This window comes from Moschus berezovskii, chromosome 15 (genome assembly GCF_049115385.1).
Source record: "Moschus berezovskii isolate FMDL1 chromosome 15, NW_MosBer_1.0, whole genome shotgun sequence".
In the NCBI taxonomy this organism is placed as follows: Eukaryota; Metazoa; Chordata; class Mammalia; order Artiodactyla; family Moschidae; genus Moschus; species Moschus berezovskii.
Genome location: NC_142474.1, coordinates 8,898,305 through 8,915,496, shown reverse-complemented (window position 1 = coordinate 8,915,496; position 17,192 = coordinate 8,898,305). Strand labels below are relative to the sequence as shown.

Here is a 17,192-nt window from a genome sequence, read left to right as displayed (position 1 = left end):
AGGGCCCCTTTTTACAGCTGAAGAAATAGACTCACAGGGTGAAGACGTTTGCCCAAGGCACTGAAGTAATGAAGCCGTGTCTGCTTGCTTCCAGACGCCACAACACTCCCACTGTCCCCATCTGCCCCCCACTGCCCTCCACCGCTGTGCAGTTCTCAAGGATCCAGCCTGTTGAAGACCCGGAATTGTCTCCATGGAATTCCCCAATTTTCACCAAGCGGAGCCTATTCCTTCTGCCCTCAGGTGAAGCAGGGAGAGGAAGCTGAGTCAAGGCAGACTTCCAGGGAGAAGAGAGCAGAGCCTGGGAGTGTGAGGAGGGTCCACGGAGGGTGTCTGATCAGGAAGCGGGGATTGTCTGGCTCAGACAGAAGTCTCAGGAACTTTCCATCCTTTTCCCTTAGTCTGATCTCTCGGGGGTCTTCCGATGGAGGGCTCAGGGAGTCCTCCAGCCAGCCCTGCCTCCTTCCCTCCCTCTCACGCAGTTCTCACAAGCTCTGCAGTTTGCAAAACCCAATCCTTCCCTTGTGGGCCTGTGGTTTCCTGTTGGGTCTGGGGTCCTGCCTGACTCGGCAATGGGGGCTGTGGGCAGGAGGGAGAGGGGGGAGGTGGTGTAAGCCCTTTCCTTGCCTTCTCATGCTGGGACTGCCCAACACACACACACACACACACACACACACACACCATGCCCTGAGTCAGCTCTTGCCAGTGGCCTGTCAGAGAGGGGCGGGGTCACTGATTCAGTTGACAGCCTCTTTAAAGCCCCCAGGAGGGCAGCTGCAGCCAGACCAAGTGCTATCCTCACCATGAGCCCCCGGCAGCCCTTGGTCCTGGCGCTCCTGGTGCTAGCCTGCTGCTCTGCCGCCCCCAGACCACACCAGCCCACTGTTGTGGTCTTCCCGGGAGAACGACGAACCAGCCTCACCAACAAGCAGCTGGCAGAGGTAGGCACACTCCCCCATCTAGAGTTGGGAAGGGCTGGCCAGGAGTCCCAGGGAGGGCCCGGGGTCTCAGATGAGATACTCTGGAACTTTGTTGGCGGGGGGTGATGGGCACCTCTGGAGAACAGAGCACTGAGGACGGGCACTGGGAGATTCTGGACAGGGACTGCTGGAAGCAGGCTAATGAGGGTTTCCAAGATGGGCACTGGGAAATGGTGAAGGGGCACTGGAGGGTTCTGGAGTGGCAATGGGCTGAGGGTGAACGGGGTAAACCCTAGGGGGCCCTGAGGTAGGCACTGCACAGGGGCATCCTGGAGTGGAACAGAGCTGAGGCTGTCCACATGTAGGGGAGATTCTTGGGGTGGGCACAAGCCCTGGTATTCAGGGTACTGAGTACTGGATACAGTGTCTCCTTGCTAGTCCCTGAGAGTGGGGATGGAGTCCTTGCCCAGTAGGGCAGAGAAAGGGCGTCGGGGCTCTGCCACGTCTCTGCCCTTCCTTCCACAGGAATACCTGTACCGCTATGGCTACACTCCTGGGGCAGAGCTGAGCGAGGACGGTCAGTCCCTGCGGCGAGCTCTGCTGCGTTTCCAGCGGCGCCTGTCCCTGCCGGAGACTGGCGAGCTGGACAGCACCACCCTGAACGCCATGCGAGCCCCGCGCTGCGGCGTCCCGGACCTTGGCAGATTCCAGACCTTTGAGGGCGACCTCAAGTGGCACCACCAGAACATCACATACTGGTGCGCGGCTGGGCCCCGCGGGGGCGAGCGGGGCGCAGAGGGTGGCGAGGGGCGGGTTCCCGAGCGCCGCCCGTTGGCGAACACATCCCGTCTTAGGCCAATCCATGGCTTTCTCTGAATGTGCCAGCCTTGAGGCAAGTGGCTCCCCCTCGGAGCCTCCGTCTCCCCCATCGGGGGAAATGGACCTCGCCATCTGACTCCAAAGAGAAAAATGCGTCTGAAAGTGCTTTCGAGCTGAAGGCGTGGAGCGCAGGCAGCGTTGTGTATCTGAAGTCGCGGAGACACCGGGTGGCGCTGCTGGCCCGGCTCCCGCCTCTCACTTCTGCCCTTTATCCTCCTGCCTTTTCCCTCCAGGATCCAAAACTACTCGGAAGACCTGCCGCGCGACGTGGTCGACGACGCCTTTGCCCGCGCCTTCGCGCTCTGGAGCGCGGTGACGCCGCTCACCTTCACTCGAGTGTACGGCCGCGAAGCCGACATCGTCATCCAGTTTGGTGTTAGAGGTGAGAACGCGAAGAAGGGGGAAACCGGGAGAATCTGGGATGCGGACAGAGCTGGGAGGATCAAAGAGAGACGAGAGGAGGCCCTGGACCTGGATTTCTTTTGCCTGTCTCGGAAGCCCTGGCGGCCGCTCGCCCTTATGGCGCCCCCTCCTGACCGACACCTCACTGCACCCGGACAGCAAATGTTGGGCTGCGGCTCTTAGGCCGGATTTTAGCCGGCAGTTAGGCCAGCGCCCTTGGGCAGTGCACAACCTCCGCAACCGTACGCGGCTGACTCTCTTCTCCACCCGCTTCTTCAGAGCACGGAGATGGGTATCCCTTCGATGGAAAGGACGGGCTCCTGGCACACGCCTTTCCTCCTGGCGCAGGCATTCAGGGAGATGCCCACTTCGACGATGAAGAGTTGTGGTCTCTGGGCAAAGGCGTTGGTGAGATCCCGAGCTGCCCCGGCCCCCACTCCCTTCTCCTCTCACGCGCATCACCAGCCCCCTGACCCCAGTCCCCCTTTCCCGCAGTGGTCCCGACCTACTTCGGAAACGCGAAGGGCGCCGCCTGCCACTTCCCCTTCACCTTCGAGGGCCGCTCCTACTCCGCCTGCACCACGGACGGCCGTTCCGACGGCATGCTCTGGTGCAGCAGCACCGCCGACTACGACACCGACCGCCAGTTCGGCTTCTGCCCCAGCGAGAGTGAGTGCCCACCCTCCCGAGGGTCCAGAGCGCGGGCTCGTAATCCCAGCTCTGCCACTGATGCCGAGGGTGGCCTGCGAACCCCCCTCCTGTTCTCTGGGCCCAGTTCCCTCATCTGTGAGACGAGACGAGAAAGGGGAGGAGGACACAGGTAGCTCGTGGGTCAATAAAGTCGCGGCACCTTCAGTTAATCCTGTGGGCCTCCCAGGACTCTACACCCAGGGCGGCAATGCGGATGGCAAGCCCTGCGTCTTCCCGTTCACCTTCGAGGGCCGCTCCTACTCCGCCTGTACCTCCGACGGTCGCTCCGACGGCTACCGCTGGTGTGCCACCACCGCCAACTACGACCAGGACAAACTCTATGGCTTCTGCCCGACCCGAGGTACCTCTGACCCACCTGCTTGATTCAGCCTCGCGCCCTCATTCCGCGTTGGTTCCCGAGAGTGGCCCTTCCACCCGTCCGTTAGTCTTCCCGCTCCTGTCGGTGCTCAGGACGGCCTTGACTCGGCCTGCCGTCACCGCAGCTCCTCCCGCAGACTTCCAGATGCTGCCGCCGCATCCGCGGAGGCTTGGCCTTTCAGCCAGGCTTGCAGCCTCCTCCTAGGTCTGCGATCCCCAGGCCCCGCCCATTATTCTAGTCAGGTGTCGGCGGTGCCCCACAGCTCCCCCTGGGCTTTTAAAATAAGCCTCCTAGTTTCTCTAGCTCTTCGATTGGCCCGGCCCTGGCTCTTCATTGCCCCCCACACCCCGCCTCCACTTGGCTCACCCGAGCCTCTGGTCTCTCCAGTCGATGCGACGGTGACCGGGGGCAACGCGGCGGGGGAGCTGTGCGTCTTCCCCTTCACCTTCCTGGGCAAGGAATACTCGGCCTGCACCAAAGAGGGTCGCAATGATGGGCACCTCTGGTGCGCCACCACCTCCAACTTCGACAAAGACAAGAAGTGGGGCTTCTGCCCGGATCAAGGTGGGCGGGGTGCCGAAGTTCCGAGGCTGGGGCCTCAGCCAGGGCAGTGGTGACCGGGAGGGATGCCCGGGGCTGGGAGCTCGGCCCAGGGCTCCGAGCTCAGGCTCCCTTCTTTCGTCCAGGATACAGCCTGTTCCTTGTGGCCGCACACGAGTTTGGCCATGCATTGGGCTTGGATCACTCCTCCGTGCCAGAGGCGCTCATGTACCCCATGTACAGATTCACCGAGGAGCACCCCCTGCATAGGGACGATGTTCAGGGCATCCAGCATCTGTATGGTGAGGGCGTGGGGCAGGGATAGAGGGAGGAGAGGGAAGGGCTACATTCTGCCGGCTCGGAACACCCCGAAAATAGGGAGGAGGGGAGAGTTAGGACTCCAACCAATATCTATCTTTGAGAGCCTTTGAGCCTGGTGGGTACAACTGTTGCCAGGTCAGTGCTTGGAGATGGTGATAAAGAGCCCGGATTCTAGAGTGAGATGGACATAGGTTCAAAGCCGGTCCAGCCACTATCTGGCTAGATGACGTTGGATAGGTTACTTCACCCCTCAACTTCCTCACATGTGAAGTGGGGCTAACACCTGCTTCATGGGGTTGTTAGGAGGCTTAAGTGAGTTAGAATAATGCCTGGCATATAGCAAGCACCATATAAATGTTTGATAGTTTTATTATTATCACCACTTACTAGTATGTTTCTGCATCAAAAAAAAAAAAAAGGAAAATATTAAAGAATCTGTTCCTTAGTCCCCACCCCACCCCCACTTCTGAAGATCAAAGGAGCTACTGTGCTCCCAGCATTGTTTGGCACCCAGTTTGAGAGCTCAAAAAAAGCTTCTCTCCCACCAGCCTGGGGGTGGGGGTGAGTGTGTGAAAGGAAGCTGCCAGCCCGGGGTTGGGGGAAGGCAGGCTCCAACATCTGAAGTGGGGAGAGCGCCAGGGACCTCCAGGTAGGCACAGAGATGCAGGAACAGCGATTGTCTTACGGGGTATCTCTTTTCAGGACCTCGCCCTGAGCCTGAACCACGGCCTCCGACCACCACCACCGCCGAACCGCAGCCCACCGCTCCCCCAACGGTCTGTGTCACGGGGCCTCCCACCGCCCGCCCCTCAGAGGGCCCCACTACTGGCCCCACAGGGCCCCCGGCAGCTGGCCCCACGGGTCCTCCCACGGCTGGCCCTTCTGCGGCCCCGACGGAGTCCCCGGATCCAGCGGAGGACGTCTGCAACGTGGACATCTTCGACGCCATCGCTGAGATTGGGAACCGCCTGCATTTCTTCAAGGCTGGGTGAGGGGTGGGGCTGCGCGGTCGTGGGCGGGGGCTTGGAGGCGGGACCTGCCTGTGTCTCCCCGCCCACTGGCCGTCGGTTTCAGGCTCATTGCTAAGCTCCTACCTTTTTGCGTCCCCAGGAAGTACTGGCGACTTTCTGAGGGAGGGGGCCGCCGGGTGCAGGGTCCCTTCCTTGTCAAGAGCACGTGGCCTGCGCTGCCCCACAAGCTGGACTCCGCCTTCGAGGATCCGCTCACCAGGAAGATTTTCTTCTTCTCTGGTTAGTTTCCGTCTTTCTCCCTCCCCTGTGCTGTGCTTGGTCGCTCAGTCGTGTCCGACTCTTTGCGACCTTGTGGACTGTATCCCACCAGGTTCCTCTGTCCATGGAGATTCTCCAGGCAAGAAGACTGGAGTGGGTTGCCATTTCTTTCGCCAAGGGATCTTCCCCACCCAGGGATCGAACCCGGGTATCCCTCATTGCAGGCAGATTCTTTACCGTCTGAGCCACCAGGGAAGCCCTGAACAAATTTAGCAGGGCTGATTTTCAGCCCTCCTCACAGCATCCTGGCACAGTCCTACCGAGGGCACAGAGGCTGCGGGCACGCCTGGAGCAGAAAGGCCTCCCTGCATTCTCCCTCTTGACATTCAAGGGGTGTGTGTACCCCACTCCCTGCCCCCAGACTGATGTGAGCCTCTCTCCCGCAGGGCGCCAAGTGTGGGTGTACACCGGCGCGTCGGTGCTAGGCCCGAGGCGTCTGGACAAGTTGGGCCTGGGCCCGGAAGTGGCCCAGGTCACCGGGGCCCTTCCGCGCCCTGGGGGTAAGGTGCTGCTGTTCAGCGGGCAGAGCTTCTGGAGGTGAGATTCCCGGGAACCGCCAGCAGGGGGAGTCCGGGCGCCATCCGCCTGCCCGCCGGCTCAGCTCCTGTCTCCTCGGTGCCATCCTGCAGGTTCGACGTGAAGACACAGAAGGTGGATCCCCGGAGCGTCACCCCCGTGGACCAGATGTTCCCCGGGGTGCCCATTAGCACGCACGACATCTTTCAGTACCAAGGTGAGGGCTGAGAGCCAGGGTCAGGGGGAGGATCCCTCCCAGAGATACCTCCCACGGTAGGTTCCCCTACCTTGTGTTGTAAGTCGCTCAGTCATGTCTGACTGTTTGTGACCCCGTGGATTGTAGCCCACCAGGCTTCTCTGTCCATAGAATTCTCCAGGCAAGAAGATTGGAGTGGGTAGTCATTGTCTTCTCCAGGGGATCTTCCCCATCCGGGGATCGAACCCCGGTCTCCCACATTGCAGGCAGATTCTTTACCATCTGAGCTACCAGGGAAGCCCCTGCCTTAGTGATTGGTCAAATTCTGAGCCAGGAAGAAAAAGCCGGTGGAGACTGAGGCAAATGACCCGCACTGATGAGTTCCCTGCAGAGTCATGGATCTTCCCAGACCATTTGAGGACACAGGGCCACAACCAGAACTAGAACCCAGATTTCCTGCCTCCCAGCTGGAAGCTCTGTCCCCTATAGCACAGGACACCTGGTTTGCATGGACGCTTTATTAGACCATATTTATCAAGTGTCTGTAATATGCTAGGCACCATGCTGCCACTGGGGATACAGTGATATATAAGACATTTCATAGATGTATGTGTGTGACTTTGGGCAAGTTACTGCTAAACACAGAGCCTCAGTTTCCCCATCTGTAAAATGGGTATGGTAGCTGGAGCTAACCCTTTCTTTCTCTTTCCCACTGCTCACCCCCAGTCAGCAGGCAACTGCTGTTGGCTCAGCCTCCAAAATATTCACAACCTCCTTTGCAGACACCCTAGTCCAAGCCACACTGGTTGTCCAACAGCTTCAGATGTATTTTCTGAGAGTAGGGAGGGGCTAGGAAGGGGAGGGCATGCAAGGTCGAAGGAACTAACGCCACCTGATCTGACCCCTGTCCTCCCGGCTCCCCACCGCCTCCCACTACTCCTGTCACTCCCTTTGCTTTGCTCCACTCGCAGGAGCCTCCGGCTGCTCTCTGAACACATCGAGGTCACTCCCAGCTTAGGGCCTTTGTGCCAGTTGCTCCCTCTGCCTGGAGGGTTTTTTCCCCAGATTGTCACTGGGATGCCTCCCTCTCAGCCTTCTGGTCTCAGCACTCAGGCCCCTCTTCAGAGAGGCCTTCTCTGGCCCTCATTATCCATTCACTCAACCGCTCACTTGTGTTTCCTTCATTGCTTTCTCTGTTGTCAAAACCAACCTCCTTTACTTATGCATTTGCTTGTTAATCATATGTCTTACCCCACCAGTGTGTAAGCACCCAAAGAACTGAGATCATGCCTGCATTTTCCCTCTGCTGTATCCCCCAGTGCCTCCAGCAGTGCTTGCCATGATGAATGTTGCATGGATGGATGGGATTTGTTGAATGAATTGTTCTGAGTATCGACTGTGTGCCAGGCTTTGTGCCAGTGCTTTGGACATGGAGGTCTGTGCCCTCCAGCATCTCTGGGGTGGGGTGGGGAAGAGATATGTCCTGCGGAAACCTTGGAAAGATTTCAAAGGGGCGGGAAGCGTGATTGTAAAGACCACACTCCTGTTTGAGTCTGTGTGGGGGGGAGAGCTGGAATCAGCCCTCTTGGTCCGCTGTCTCCCTTGCAGAGAAAGCTTACTTCTGCCAAGATCACTTCTACTGGCGTGTGAGTTCCCGGAAAGAGGTGAATCAGGTGGACTACGTGGGCTACGTGAACTTCGACCTCCTGAAGTGCCCTGAGGACTAGGGCTCCCCGGCCTGCTTCAGCACTGCAGTTTGGGGTACCCTGGGGGACCCTCCCAATAGGGAATGAGCCAGTCTGCCGGATCCCAACTGGTGGATCGGTCCTGAAGGATGAGGAGGGGGGAGGTGGGCTGGGCCCTCTCTTCCACCTTCCTTTCTTGTTATAATGTTTTTAATAAATGTGGATTCTTCAACCTTGAGGAGCAGATTTATGTATGGTATGCATGCCTGCATGTATGTATGTAACCAGCAGAGAGCTTACTATGTACCAGGCGGTGTTCTAAAACACTTCATAAATATTAATGTTCAATCCTTCCTATTAGGAAGGTATAATGTAATTATTCCTATTTTATAGCTGAGGAAATGGCCAGCCTAATATTCATTCATCAAACATTTATTGAGCCCTTACATGGAGCCGGGCCTTGTGCTGGGCCCTGGGGACAGAGAAATGAGTTGAACTACGTTTCTCTCCTCAAGGACCGCTCAGTGGCCCTCAGAGTCTCAGGTGCATGAGAGCCCTCAAAACTTGCTTAAAATGTAGGCTCCAAACTCCATCTCCATTCTCAGAAAGTCCACCTTAGTTACAAGGGTGATGATCCTGTGGCTGGTGGGGGTGGCATCACACTTGCAGGTGTGACCCTTTATTCTAGAACAATGGTGTGTGTGTGTGTGGTTCTGCATGTTGTGGTTGAAGTCAGGAAGCATTTCTCAGCCAAGATGACATCTGAGCTTGAACTGAGTCTGGAAGGGTGAGGAAGAGTTTCTTCCTGTGCAAGGAGGACTGTCCTAACCATTAAGCCTAAGTATGTTCCTGCTCTAACCCTCACCCCTGTGTGCAAAGAACAACACCCAGATGAATGTAAACTGCAGCGCTGTTCTGAGACTGGGAAACTGGCAGCAACCTAAGTAAGCAGATGTAAGGCAGTGGATAAGGAAAATCCGGCTGACATACATGATGACAGGAATTACTCCTAGGACAGCACTGAATATATGCCGGGCACTGTTTCACATGCTTTAGTGCTTTAACACGGCCAGTCCTTAAAACAACCCTATGAGAGAATGGATACATATTTATGTATGGCTGAGTCTCTTTGCTGTTCACCTGAAACTTTCACAACATTGTTAATCAGCTATACTCCAATATAAAATAAAAAGTTAAAAAAACCCCACAACTCTATGAGACAGGTGCTGCTCTTAACCTTAGAGGTACTATTACTATTGCCACTACTCCCTCCCCTGTTTTATAAATGAGGTAACTGCTGGCACAGAAATACATAGCTTACCTGCACTCTCTGAGCTGGAAAGTGATGACCCTGGGATTGGAATGTGAGCTCTTGGGGCAAAAGCTGGGAGGAGAGAAAAAGCAAGAGGGCATTTTAGTTCAGTTCAGTTGCTCAGTCATGTCCGACTCTTTGCAACCCCATGGACTGCAGCACGCCAGGCTTCCCTGTCCATCACCAATTCCCGAAGCTTACTCAAACTCAAGTCCATTGAGTCAGTGACGCTATCCAACCATCTCATCCTCTGCCGTCAACTTGTCCTCCCCCCTTCAAGCTTTCCCAGCATCAGGGTCTTTTCAAATGAGTCAGTTCTTTGCATCAGGTGGCCAAAGTATTGGAGTTTCAGCTTCAGAATCAGTCCTTCCAATGAAGAGGGCATTTGGCGCAACTGGAAATGGCTCAGAACTCTAACGTGTAGTTTGAGCAGAGAGGGTTCTGGAATGGTTGAAACAGGGATGGGTGGTCTGGGCTAGATGAGAAAAGGTGGAAGTGATGGGCTGAGGAGGATGGATTTGATCTTCTAGGAAAGCAGAGGAACTTGACCAAAGGGTTGTCGCAGGTGAGCGGAGGTGATGGCCTTTGTCAGCTTTGATCAGCGTCCACACCTGGGGTCAAGTGGGAGTTTAAGGAGGGCTTTAGAGAACTTTCTCCTAAGATTCCTGTGTGGGGGGCCCTCTCTCCTAACTCACCCATTTCTCACTCAGGAATGATCCACTCCCACTGGAATACAAATGTTCCTTAATATCACTTGTTTAAAATCTCTTTGGACCCCTCTCTCTCAGTTCTGTTCCATTTCTCTGGTCCCCACCCCCAACTACAGGAAAACTTCCCCAAAGTGCAGTCGAGGCTCACTGTCTCCCATTCTTGCCTCAGTTGTCTGCAGCCTAGTTCCCAGTCCAGTCCTCCACTGAAATCACTCTCTTGAACACCTGTGATCTTCCTTAGCCGGATCCAGTGGGTACTTCTCTGGGCTCATTCCATACCACCTCTTGACTTTTTGGACTCAGTGGATAATGCCTTTTCTTTCTGAAATTTTTCTTCACTTGGTCTCTGGGTCATCCCTTTCTCTGGGTTCTGTTCCTCTCTCACTGGCTAGATCTCCTGCTTTCCAACCTCTAAATGATGGCATGCCCTTGTGTTCAATCCCTTGACATCTTCTCTGTGTACCCTCATTCCCTGTGATCTCGTCCAGTCCCATAGCTTTGAACAGCATCTCTCTGCTCAAGACTCTGTAACGCACACCCCCAGCCTTACCCTCTCCCCTCAACTCTCAGATGTTCGACAGCTGACTCCACATGATCCTTGGATGCCGAAGAGGCATCTCAACCTACCTGTTTCAACTGAGCTCTGGGGCTCCACCTTCCAAACACACTCATCCATGGATAATCACCACATTAATAAAAGACAACATCATCTGCCCTCAATCAAATGTAACCTGATCAACCCTAAAATCTAGGGACCTGTTAAGCTCCGTATCCCAGCAGACAGTTTCTCACCCTTGGCACTATTGACAATTTGAACTGAATTATTCTTTGTTGTGGGGGACGGTCCATACATTGTGGGAGGCTCGATGTCTTCCTCCAGGAGGTAGTGGGGTCCATGGACAGATGCTAGACCCATTCAGGGTCAGTCTTCCTCCCTCTATTGTGGGCCCTAACATACAGGCGAGTGAAGGGACATGATGGTGAATCTGTGGCTCAAGGCCATGCAGTATCTACCCACCGGATGCCAGTACCACTCTCCTCCAGTTTGACAACCAAAAATATCTCTTGATATTGCCAACTCTTCCTTGGTGGGCAACAAGGCCCCAAGTTGAGAAATATTGCTCTAATGCAACAAACATACAGGCAGGTAGACCCTTCATAAGTGTACATGTCAATACATTTTCATAAACTAAACATGATTGTCTCATTAACATCCAAATCAAGAAATAAAATATTCTGAGCACCCTAAAATCTTCCTCATGCCCCTTTTTAATCACTACCCCTCCACCCTTTTGAACTGTGGTGTTGGAGAAGACTCTTGAAAGAAAATTCTGGGAGTTGGTGAAGGACAGGGAAGCCTGGCATGCTGCAGTCCATGGGGTCGCAAAGAGTTGAACACGACTTAGTGAAAGAACAACAAATACACTCTTTTGTGTCTGGCTTTTGTTCCATATATTTGTCAGGTTTATCCATATTGTTTGTGAATTATAAGATTGTTCATTCCCACTATGGTACTCACTCTATGAAAGTACCACTACTTACTTGTCCATTTTACTGTTGATGGGCACTTGGGTAACTTTCAATTTGAGGCTATCATGAATAATGCTGCTATGAACAATCTTATCAATGTCTTTTGGTGAACAGGAGCTGTCACTTCTTTGGGGCACAAAACTTGGAGTGGAATTGCTGAGTAGACAAGCATGCCTAAGCTCAGCTTTAGCTGACTGAACAGTTTTCCAAAGTGATTTTGCCCAACTATACTCCCACCAGCAATGCATGAGAGTCCAGGAGCCCTCCTTGACTCCTCTTTCCTTTACATGCAGTGTCCAATCCAGCAGCAGGTTGTGTAGGTTTCTACTTCCAAAATGTACCTGGAATTGGACTGCCACCACCCCAGCCTGGCAATCATCACCTTTTTACCTGGTGGTTGCAGAAGCCTCCTAATTAGACGCCCAGTCTCCACTCCTGCCCTTAGCTGAGTCCTCACCCAGCAGCCAGAGTGATCCTGTTAACATGTAAATCACAGCACATTGCTTCCCTACTCAGAAACTTCCCACGGCTTCTCTTGTAGATAAGAATCCAGACTCTTTGACAAAGCCTTCAAGTCTCAGGATGATCTGCTCTCCTCTCCCCGACCTCATCTCCGCCCCACCGCTCACCTCTCCACTCATTCTGCTCCAGACACACTGGCCCTCCTGTTGCTCCCCGAACTGTCCTAGAGCCCTTGCACTTGCTATTTACTCAGCTAGAGGGCTCTTCCCCCAGATCTTTGCTTAGCTAGCTCCTTCTCATCTGTGAGGGCTCAAGTCAAACACCACATCTTCTGAGAGGTCATCTTACTCCATCCCTTCAAGTAGTCCTTCCCCTTGGTCACTATCCCTTGACCCCGCCTTTTCTTCTTAACATATACAACAATCTCAAATTGTCCTGTCTATGCACTTGCTCACTTGTAATCTTTCTCCTCTCACTCATTAGAATGTAAGTCCCACGAGGACAGGAAGCCAGTCCATCTCATCCGATGCTACATCCCCAGTGCCTCAACCAGTGTGGCAAACGCAGGGGCGTTATCAAGATGTGTTGAGTGAATGAAATCCAGTTTAGGAGACCTGAAAGTGAAGTTTCTCAGTTCTCTCGGACTCTCTGCAACCCCATGGACTGTAGCCTACCAGGCTCCTCTGTCCATGGGATTTTCCAGGCAAGAGTACTGGAGTGGGTAGCCGTTCCCGTCTCTAGGGGATCTGCCTGACCCAGGGATCGAACCCGGGCCTCCTGCATTGCAGGTAGATGCTTTACTGTCTGAGCCAGCAGGGAAGCCCTGACCTAGACGAGAACCCGAGCTCCAGAAGCCACACACGGGGACACCTGGTGCCGGGGTGGCTCTCAGCAGCGGGTTGGACCCTCAAGCGCTTCCAGCGGAATTGAGAGCCCAAGGCCCCAGAGCCACGTGGCCAGACACCGAGGCAAACAGCCCGGCGGGCACTAGGACCCTGCGCGGCGCCGCGGCCGGCGGGGGGCAGCCGGCGGGGAGGGGGAATACGCTCCTTCTGCCTGCCGGAGCCGGGTTGCGGCCACTTGTGCGATCCGGGCCGGTTCCGCAGCCGCCTGGCGCCTCTCCGCACCATGAGCCGCAGGTTCACCGTCACGTCGCTGCCCCCGGCGGGGCTCGCCGGGCCCTCTGACCCGGGGCCCCACGGGCGCTCAGCCGCAGACCGCCGCCGCCGCCGCCTCTCGAGGGAAGACGCCAAAGGTAGAGGCCTCGGGGGCGGGGCTTTGTCGGGTGGGCGGGGCGAGGCAGGGGGCGGGGCCACGGCGAGCGGACCTTTGGTTGGGAGGGGAGGGACCGGGACCGGTGGGGAAAGGGTCCGTCCCCTCGGAAGGCCCGAGAAGGGAGAGGAGCTGGGCTCTGGGGGACCGGGTAGGGCTGCAGGAGCAATGGTGAGGGGAGGGGCCAGATTCGAGGTGGGCGGGGACACACGGAAGAGGGTGGAGCTAGAGGCGAGCGGGGCGGGTCTCATGATATGAAGGCGAGGGCCTCGGGAGCTGGGCCGGGGCGCAGTCAGGGGGCGGGGTCATCTCGGGTAGGGGGTGGAGCTAGGGGCGAGGGGCGTGTCTTATGATACGAAGGCTGGGGCCTCGGGGGCTGGCCCTCTCGGGTAGGGGGCGGAGCTAGAGCGAGGGAGAAGGCGGGGCTAGAGGGAGGGAGAGGGCGGGCCGTGTGGGCCCAGAGCCAATGGGAGGAGGCAAGACCATCCTGGTTTGCGGACAGAAAAGGGCGGGACTGGAGACGAAAGGGTTCGGGCCAGTAGTGTACGGGTGGAGTCGACGGAGGGAAGAAACATGGACTTGGGTCGTTAGGGTTCCAATCCTTAGTGCCCCAATAGGCGTCGCGGACAGCGCCTTGGGGATCCCGGGAAGAAGACAGGAGAGAGAAGTTTGGGACCCCGGGCAGCTAAGATCCTGGGCGCAATCCGTGGGGACGCTAGTCCTGTCCCTGCGGGGATTCACTTAGCTCCCTCTGCTCCAGTTCCACAAGCGGTGGGTGGAGCCAGCTCTGGCGGGAGCAGGGGCATCTTCCTGGAGGACCCATCGCGGTGGTCTTATAATGGAAGTTACATGCAGGATACAGACGAGAGAGGAGGGAAGGGATCCTTCTAGGCTTCGGTGAAGAATTAGCATCCTGGATGGACACGCAGTCTTCTCCGCAGGGGCCCCCTTATGCCCCTCGGGTCTGGGAGGAAGGTGGAGAATTCGCTTGAAGTGGCCCCAACGTGGGGAGGAGAAGCCTCCTCGGACCACCAGGGGTCGCTGCGGAGCCGCGGGTGAGCTCACCCTGACCCCAGCAAACTTAAGCACCAAAAACCCTTTTAGGGGTTTTATCTGGAGAACCTCTGCATTGAGTAAATGACCAAACTGAGGCCTAAATTTCCTCAGAGCTCTAGTCCCGTGAACCAACCGCATCCTGAAAGCGGTCACTCGGATTATGGGGGGCTCTTTCCTTTCTTCATCTTTCCCATAATGTCTGTCCCGTTTCTCATTTTCAGTGATGTTCTTACCATTCTTACAGATTTAAAAGTCAGAACTCTAGGAGCCAACAGTGCCTCCTTTTCTCTTCCCACCAGATCTGAGTGGTCCTCATGTCTTGGTCACTTCCTTCAAAACTTATCCTGAATTTGGCCACATCTCTCCTTCTGACATCATCACCTTGCTCCAAACACCTATCATCTCTCATATAGCCATGACCCCAGCCTCCTCACTGGTCTGCCTGCTTCCTGTTCATAAGCACCCCCATTATGTGTAGGATAAACGGCAAACCCTTTAGTCGGTCATTCAAAATCTCCCCTCATCTGCTCCTGGTATACCTGTCCCTGTTCTCCCCACCTCCATTAGCCAGGGAAACTCCTACTCACTCTGTAAGTTATAGCTCATTTAACCTTTCCTGAAACTCTTTTTCACTTTCTCTCACTTCCAGGCAGAGGCAGACATTCCTCTTCTGCCTACCCAGTGCACCATTATAGCACATGTCCCAGTGGATGGAAGTTATTTACTTGGGTGTCTCTTACATCTCCAGGGCAGGGACCTCATCCTTTTGCCTTTGTGTTCTGACTGCCAAGCGCTCAGCTGGGCACTTAGTACGTGCTTATTGCTCATCCGGTGACGGAGGAGGGGCCGTAGGCTCCTAATTCCCTTACATTTGCCTTCTCTCCTGCCATTCCCCGTCCGCTGGCCTGAAAATAAGATGGCTCTGTCTCTTATCTCAAGGCGACTGTTCAGTCTTCCTGTTCCCATTTCAAGCTCCTGCATACTAAAGTAAAATACATCTCCCAGTGTTGGGTGTGCAGGTGTGTGTGCAAATTGGATGTGAATCTGGAATGCCGTGGGCTTATGGCAGAGGCGGTGTGTGTGTATCTTTGCATGTCTTGAGGGAGAAGCATCCCACGTTAGCTCTGTTGACCCGTGGGACCGTCAGTGAGTCAGTGCTTATGTGTGTGACTGTATGCCAGTGTGCTGATCGGCGTGTTGGTGTGTGTATTTCTGTGTCTGTCTGTGGGGTGGGTACCTGTGTTCCTGAGCTTGCACATGCACATGCTTCCATCTTGAGAGTAATTTGGGGATTTTTTTCCCCCAAACTTTAAATTTGTTATTTTGTATTGGGGTAAAGCCGATTAACAATGTTGTGGTAGTTTCAGGTGAGCAGGGAGGGAACTCAGCCATACATATACATGTATCCATTCTCCCCCAAACCTCCCTCCCATCAAGGCTGGCATTTAACATTGAGCAGAGTTAAGGTCCTTGTTGGTTATCCATTTTAAACATAACAGTGTGTACATGACCTTCCCCAAATCCCTAACTATCCCTTCCCCTACTTTGTGGATTTTTAAACTCTTAGGCCCTGAGACAGCCTCCAGCACCTCTCCTTGGTAGGCCAGTAGTAGGGAAGTAGATAAGAGCTCCCTAGGAGAACTTAAAATCTGGTGGTATCTTTCCCCCAGCTGTTCTTGAGCCAGTGTTCTGGCCCCAGGGGGATGCTCTCCCTACCAGCTGTCCTCACCCAGGTCCTCGGGGAGAGATGGCAGCATGTGGAAGGTGGGGGGAGGTTTTGTAGCTCATTTACATATAAGCATTGTCTTTCATTCTGGACCCAGGGAGTGGAGTTTGTTGTCCCTGGGGGCGCTTCCTGCTGCCAGAGGATAGGAGGGGATATGACTTATGGGGGAGGAATGAAGCAATTCAGAAGCTGATCCTTCAATCTACCACTAATCCTGGGCTGCAGCCCACATACCTCAGTTGCCTCATCTGTACCATGGGAAGATCAAGGATTACTTGGCTGGACCTGGGATCAATTGTTACAACTCTGAGCTACTCCTCCATCCTTTGTATTGCTTCTTGCTATGTCTGTTTCTCATGGAGGAAGACAGAGCCTTGGGAAGAGTGCTGGGCCTGGTTAAGGCTAACAGGAGTTGAGATGTGCCCTCACGGAGTGAGAGAGAGCCAACTTGTGCTAGAGCAAGACCACAGTGTAGCCCATCCACACTCTAGCCCAGGCTCTGTGGTGTGGCCTTGGGCACATTGCTTCCCCTCTCTGGGCCTCAGTTTCCCTAGCTGTGTATAAATAAGTTGAACAGGAAGCTATCTGAGGGTCCTTCTAGCCATAAAAATGTTTAGATTCTTTGATGATCTAGAAAGGTGATGTTCTCTACCTCCCCCATACCCAAACCTCATATTTCAGTCTCTATCTGTAAATTGGGAAGAACAACGCTGATATATTGCTATAAATATCTGATCTGGAGATCTCCAGCCTATCCAAGGAGTTCTCCGGTCACCCACTCCTCAAGCCAGGACTCCGAACCTCACTGCCCACTACCTCAGCCCAAGGTGAGCCTTGGGAATCACCATGGCAACAAACTGGTTATGAACAGGGCTGTAGTTGCCATGGTGATGGGCTGCTCTCTCTCTCTCTCTCATCCCCCTCACCTCCCCTCCCTTCTTCTCAATGAACCAGAGTGATCTGCGGGCACCAGCTTCTCCAGGTGGGGTGGGGATGGGGGTGGGTACAGTGAGAAGGGGGTCCTGATTGAGAAAGAGGGAAGATGGACTGAATCTACAGAGGAATGGGGGGCTGTCGGGGTGCCATTGCCATGGTGACAGGGCTGCAGCCTGTTAATTAAGCCCCTGGTTACCACGGAGATGATGGTGGTTGATGTGTCTGCGGCGGGCCCTGTGTGTGTGTGTGTGTGTGTGGGGGGGTGTGCTCTGCCCCAGACTCATCAATTCATGGCTTGGGTTCCAGAGGAGGGGCCCTCCCAGTGGGGGAGAGAAGAGTGAAGAACGGAGTTCAGGGCCTTAGCTCTGAAC

General features: G+C 55.0%; 1 protein-coding gene across 1 annotated transcript; it reads left to right on the top strand.

Moving 5' to 3' along the window:
• Positions 1–758: 758 nt before the first annotated feature.
• MMP9 (matrix metallopeptidase 9) lies at positions 759–8,055 on the top strand. Its single transcript, XM_055438089.2, has 13 exons — positions 759–941; positions 1,446–1,678; positions 2,033–2,181; positions 2,481–2,609; positions 2,697–2,870; positions 3,079–3,252; positions 3,658–3,834; positions 3,957–4,112; positions 4,834–5,119; positions 5,242–5,381; positions 5,807–5,957; positions 6,050–6,153; positions 7,741–8,055. Exons 1-13 carry the CDS (start codon positions 804–806, stop codon positions 7,857–7,859), a joined length of 2,130 nt encoding a protein of 709 aa, XP_055294064.2. The 5' UTR covers positions 759–803; the 3' UTR covers positions 7,860–8,055.
• Positions 8,056–17,192: the final 9,137 nt, after the last annotated feature.

Coding starts and splice junctions, on each gene's coding strand:
- MMP9 (XM_055438089.2), top strand. CDS start 804: ATGAGCCCCCGGCAGCCCTTGGTCCTGGCGCTCCTGGTGCTAGCCTGC. Junction 3,253..3,657: donor TGGCTTCTGCCCGACCCGAG/GTACCTCTGACC, acceptor TGGTCTCTCCAG/TCGATGCGACGGTGACCGGG. Junction 5,958..6,049: donor AGCGGGCAGAGCTTCTGGAG/GTGAGATTCCCG, acceptor GCCATCCTGCAG/GTTCGACGTGAAGACACAGA.